The following is a 6,031-nucleotide window of genomic DNA, read 5'->3' as shown; positions in this document are numbered from 1 at the left end:
GCTTGACGGAAAAGGCAAACGAGAACGGGCGAATGACTGATAGGAATGCAGACAGTGAGGAAAGGAGAACAGAGGACAGGGTCTTGTGAACGTCACTCAAAACAACTGTTTACCTGCTTTCTCCCTCCATCTCCCAAATGCATCTCTCTCTCTCTCTTTCTCTCTCTTAAACTGGTAGTTCTGAGGATTCTTATCAACCCCATCCTCTCCCCTTTTGCCAAATTGTTTCTTACTGTACGACTTGGAAACTGGAAAAGCATCCAAAAGAAAGAAGAAATGTACCAGTTACATGGTGATGATGATATGGGCACTTATAAAACGCCTATCCTCGGTCAGAGACCAAGCTCTAAGCGCTTTACAGTCACAGTAACATTTGCTCTTCATGTCTCAAAAATAACCAAACAGAAAGTATATGATATTCTCTACTGTTTGTGGACCCTTTACAGAAATGGCCAGCCTCGTGATTCAATTACTCTTCCGAAGCCCAGAGCAAAGCAAAAGACTAACATATCAATTTTTGTCCAGAAAAAGAATCAGTGTAATATTTACCACTTACGACGCAACTGAGGTTTCTTTTTGGTGTATGGCTGCATCGGATTAGGCCAGCGTTTGTAGTTTTATTCATATATTCGTTTATTTGCCAAAATATTCAGTTATTTGTTTGTTCATGCGCTTATTTTTCTTATTTCCTTCAGTCATTCCTACCATCTTTAGTTTCTCCTTCATTTTTATTTCTTTTCTTTTCTTTTGGAACGCTTCTCGAACAAAGCATTGAAATATTCAGAACGTAATGAGAGAGAGAGAGAGAGAGAGAGAGAGAGAGAGAGAGAGAGAGAGAGAGAGAGAGCAAAATTGTGCATCCTTCGCTGACAACAAAAACATCATGCTCGAGCGCGTGTACTTCGTGTGTGTGCTGGCGTGTGTTTGCGTGTTTGGTGTTTCAGGAAAATCCGTTGTTTATCGTGTTACGTATGACTGTTCCCAAACGTGACCAAAATTACTGAAAAAGAAGCTGAGGCCGGGGGACCGATTCAGAGAGAGAGAGCAACAAAGCTTTCTCTCCTTTCCTGAGAGCAGTGGGAAAGACAGGCAAGTATACATGCATATATCATAGACAGCGAAAGACAGGGGCATGGGACAGACAAGTTTTATACGTGTATACACGTCTTCCCCATGCATACATGCTCTCATATTTCCAGGGTTGTTTTTTTTGTTTTTTGAGGTGTCACAATGATGAAAAAATAATTGACAAATACCATCCAAAACTGAGAAGAAAAAAAAGTTAGGCTCTACTAGATTACTCACTACTTATTGATTATTTACTTATTTACACCAGCCGCTTTGGAAAGATGGTTGGTGTCACGAAGTAACGACTCGGAAGTCGTGGTTACGAAACCCTTCGGAGACAGCATTATGATTTGTTGTTTTTTTAGCCGAATAGCTGGTTCCTGCCCAAAGATGAATATAAATGCTACTGAGAGTCCAAATGGGGAGACAGGGCCAGTCAGCAGAGTTTCTCCAATTTACACTTTTTGTGTTTTAGAGTTTTGGTTTGATTCCCTGAACAAGGTACAGGGATCTGAATCCTTCGGGCATGCGTGGTTTGATTTGAGGAAATGTGACAAGAAGCGCTTGTCGATTACCAACAGTAAAGCTTGAATTTGCACAGAATCTGCATATACTACGATTGTGGCTGCTTTGCGCGTTGGGTTCAGCTGCTGGTCAGACATCTGCCGAGCAGATGTGGTATACCATACATGTATTTGTCCGAACGCATTGAAACCTCCTTGAGAGGCTGAAACTGGTGTACTCGTCCAGATCTACATCATTCCATTAAAACCCCTTGACTGCCATAAACATATTACGTACGTGCATAGTGACATCACTGATGACGTCATCAGAAAAAGGAAAATGACTCTGGAAGGCTGAAAATTCACACAAGCTTGTCTAGAGTGGTATATCTCCAGACCATTTTCTCAGTTTTAGGCTTATTGTTTTGGATAATGTTTTGTGACCTGAAACACCACTTTCTGCTGTTTCCCCCCCCTGGCACTGAAGGGGTTTAAGAAGGCATGTATAACAATTATGCGCCTGTCAAATGGCAGTCACATATGAGAGGCCTGTACACCAACACTAACCAAACACAAATGAATCTCTAGTAATAGTGAAATGGATTAATGAATAAATCAGGTGAATGATACATAACGCGCATGGGTTTTGGACGTTAAATCTTTTTCCCCCAGACCCAGCACAATTTTCATCAATCAATGCATCGCAGAAACAGGATACTTTATTTTCAAGACAAGATAGATATTTCTTTAATATCATTTTTTTTTTTTTTTTTTGATATATTAAAAAATATATATTTCTTTTTTTTTTTTTTTTTTTTTACCCCCACCATTCAGCTGTCTCAACAGAAGATAATTATTTTTGACGTAAAATTTTCTCAGTCGCATCATTTTAGTTGTTTCAACTTGACCTGTAAATTTTTGGGGACAGCTCGCATCAATGCTCCGCTCAAAGTGGAATCAGGACTTGATAGGAAATCATTAAATGTAATCATAGCAATCATTAGGCTACTATGATAGATAATCATTTCAATGCAATCATTACTAAATTACAGGGCTTCCCACCAGTGTTTGTCCTGCAGTTTCCTTTGGAAGGAAACGAGCCCTGAAAACATTCACAAGCATACTATCCCCCAGTTTGCAAGCTGATTTCGACCCCCACAAAACGCGCAAAAGATGCAACTGGAATGCGACTCTTAAATTTTTCCACACTCACCAAAAAAAAAAAAAAAAAAAAAAAAAAAATCCCATTGACCAGGATCCATTTTGCTGATTCGTCCGTGCACGCAAGGGCATGTTTATGATCTAGTTTATCTGCATGCACTGTGTGGGCAGGCCACTAGTGTTTGTTGTGGGTTGTTCCGGCTGCTGACAAACGACGGTCCGGCAAGCCAGGCCAAGTCACAATGACGTCATGGACAGTCACGTGACAGGCCCGGTTCTTTTCCACTGTGTATGCTATGCAGTGTGCGACAGTCTTCTGCGTCGCTGCGACGGAGGGGCGAAGCCGCGAGAGACATACGTTAAGTTATTTGACAGCATGAATCGATACTGGTGGTTGTGTTCGTGACTCTAAGTCCGCAGATAAGCACAGCATTACATTATTATTATTATTATTATTTGTTTTTGTTTTTTAGGGTTAGATTGGAAAACTATAGAAGTAACGGCTGAGGTCGGCATCTATTTAAGTCGGCTGTTCTATACCTACTATCCTGCCATAACTTTATCAGGCCAAAGCTGCTAACAAACACAACACTTTTATTTCGCCCACAGTATTGCCTCTGTGTGTGTGTGTGTGTGTGTGTGTGTGTGTGTGTGTACACACACAGACGCGCGCGTACTCTTTTTTCCACTCGCACGCACCTGCACACACACGCATATATGCGCATCCTTTTCCTCCTCACGCTTGTAAAGTGAGAATGTGTGTGTGGGTGCGGACATGTGACGTGTGTGTTGGGAACAGTAAGACCTGTGGTTCCATTCTAGAAGTGACTGTCCTATCGGTACATACCGGATATTGTAGGAGGATGAAATTGCACATGTATAATAATACGTATCTCTATAGTTCACGTGGTAATATGCATCTCTGAACTAGCAGTTTCTCTTTTACATATGCTATGGTGGAGAAAGGTGTGATAATGGAGCCAGTTGACTGAAGAATGGTCATCATCAGTGACCATTTGCACACATGCGGAAATTGTCTGCACGAAGGATTCCACGGTTGTTTGATTCCTCTTGTTTTCTAACTAGAGTACACTCTCCTTTTGAACCTTCTTCTTTCCGTCTTCCAATTCTGTTTATTGTCAGTTCATAAAAAAAAAAAAAAGAAATCAAAAACCCAGACGCTAGACGTTCATGCACTTTTGATGTACATCATTTTTTTTTTAAGTGTCAGTGGATCCAAATCCAGATTTAGCTGTCTATTCCTAAAAGTCAGTTTAGTGAATGCATGAGTGATGCTATCAAGATCTGTGGAGGTTTCATGTTCAGTTCGTGCCCACAGCCAAGAAGACGAAGACCATATTTAGATATTTAATGACTGAGCTTTTTGTTGTTTCCACCATGATGGTACTTAAAGGCCAGATGTACGTTGCCTCTCTCTCTCCTTCTCTCTCTCTCTCTGTTCGCGCGCGCACGCACTGGCGCTGTTGATGCTGACAGAATTAGTCAGTAATTTCGTACGTACATTCATCTGCATTCGTTTAGCATGAGTTTCCATAAAGTAGACCAACATGGACAGTGTTTTTGGGAAAACAACAACAAAAACAATACAACTCAAACCGAAGGAATAAGCAGGATCGTGGCGCTGGGGAAACAAAAATGCAGTTTGCCAGAGACGGAATATGTGAACCTGTCTGAAGAATGGGTACGCATATATTGAGACTACATGTCTTCAATGGAAACGTCTAAATTAAGCAAGTCACAGCCTTCACACTGACCCATGAACTTCAGTTGTTTTAAGTCGGTGTTGCCCAGACTCGCGTATCTTGCGTCAGTATTGAGACAGATGACGTCACGTCTGGCATTACATCAATCCTTGAGGATTTCTTCCAATGCATCCTGAATGCAGCTTTTTCAGATATCATTTTCACAAAGAAAGGCCTTACTGATATATACATACCGACCTGAAATGCTTGATACAATTGTACGGGTGTGTGTTTAACAACACTTACCGAACGTTCGCTCTGGCTGTCCGCCTTTGCTGTACCGGCTTCTCCAGTAATGTCTAGGACTGAGTTGTTAGCTGTTGTGTCTTTCTCTTCACTTTCTGGCATATCGCAAGTGCCACACTGCTCTGTTGCTCCACAGGCCTTTTCTGTAGATCTCAACCTACCTCTATCACCACTTGCGTGAACGAATCTGTGATGTTCTGAAACTGAAAGGTATTCTTCAGTCCACGATGGTGAATGACCAATTCGTCCTCTTCTTCTGCCCTTTGTGTTGAGTGCTTTGTTGTAGCTTTTCATCTTCCAGCTTTGTTTGTTGTCGCTTTTCGCCTCGCGGAGTGTTTCCACCACTGCCATCTGACCCGTCTGCTCAGCGTCTTGGATGTCCACTGGGCTGGTCGCCATCATGAACGGAAATCCAAAGGGAACTTTAAAAAAAATGACGTCACTGAATGTGACGTAATTGAATCTCGTGTGAGGGAACTGCTTGTTCCTCTTCTTGCTTCTTCCATCCAGAAGATATCTGTTACTGCCCTAAAAGAAAGTCTGTCATCTGTGGCTAATGTCCTAAGGACGAAAACCGATGAAACAATAGTCACTCCAACGGCAGATTCTTCTTTTGAAGTACGACGTGGGCAAGCTAGAATAATAGTACAGACAAAATATTTAAACAATATTCCAGAACAAATTTCAGAAAGCTTACATTTAGTAACAGAGTAACAAATTATTGGAACAAATTAACAAACAATGTTAAACGTGCACCTCGTATAAATACTTTTAAAAACCTCATAGATAAACTTGAGTTGTTGACAAAAACGAAATACTTGAGTTGTTGACAAAAACGAAATACGACTTTGATGGATAAAATGACTGAGCTAGTCAACGACCTGACCAACAATAAAAAGGAGTAAAATCTGAAAGGGGATAAAAAGCCAAAAATGGCTAAGTTGTATATAACAACGTCCCAGATCCTGATCCTGATCCTGATCCTGATCACCAACGATGGGACACCATTAAGATACCTGGTTTGGAAGAGAAGAAAGAAGACGTGAAAGAAAAGGTTGCGAAGCTTTTTGAAGAACTGGGCTGTGGTGTGCGACGAGAAGACATCTCCGTCGTTCAAAGAAATGGAAATGTTAAAGAACTTGGGTTCCATGAAGGAACCGAGACCATTTCTTGTAAAAAAAAAAAATATATATATATATATATATCCACTTTCAGGATGTCCAATGCCGCCGTGATGGAGCAACGCCAGCTCTGAGGTACAGGAGCACAGCGAATTCCTCCCGAGTGTTC

At 41.3% G+C, this 6,031-nt stretch overlaps 1 protein-coding gene across 1 annotated transcript in view; it reads right to left on the bottom strand.

Moving 5' to 3' along the window:
* LOC143284351 (sodium-dependent proline transporter-like) overlaps positions 1-5,140 on the bottom strand; it is a 20,215-nt gene extending 15,075 nt beyond the window's left edge. The window contains exons 1-2 of the mRNA XM_076591062.1: positions 5,098-5,140; positions 4,742-4,836 (exon numbers count right to left, since the gene is read on the bottom strand). Coding sequence (XP_076447177.1) covers positions 4,742-4,836; positions 5,098-5,140 — 138 coding nt within the window. The remainder of the gene's footprint in view (positions 1-4,741; positions 4,837-5,097) is intronic.
* Between the last annotated feature and the right edge of the window lie 891 nt (positions 5,141-6,031).

The sequence above is a fragment of the Babylonia areolata genome, chromosome 7 (assembly GCF_041734735.1).
Source record: "Babylonia areolata isolate BAREFJ2019XMU chromosome 7, ASM4173473v1, whole genome shotgun sequence".
Taxonomy (NCBI): Eukaryota; Metazoa; Mollusca; class Gastropoda; order Neogastropoda; family Buccinidae; genus Babylonia; species Babylonia areolata.
The sequence above is the reverse complement of the archived record's forward strand: the minus strand, read 5'-3'. Positions and strand labels throughout refer to the sequence as shown.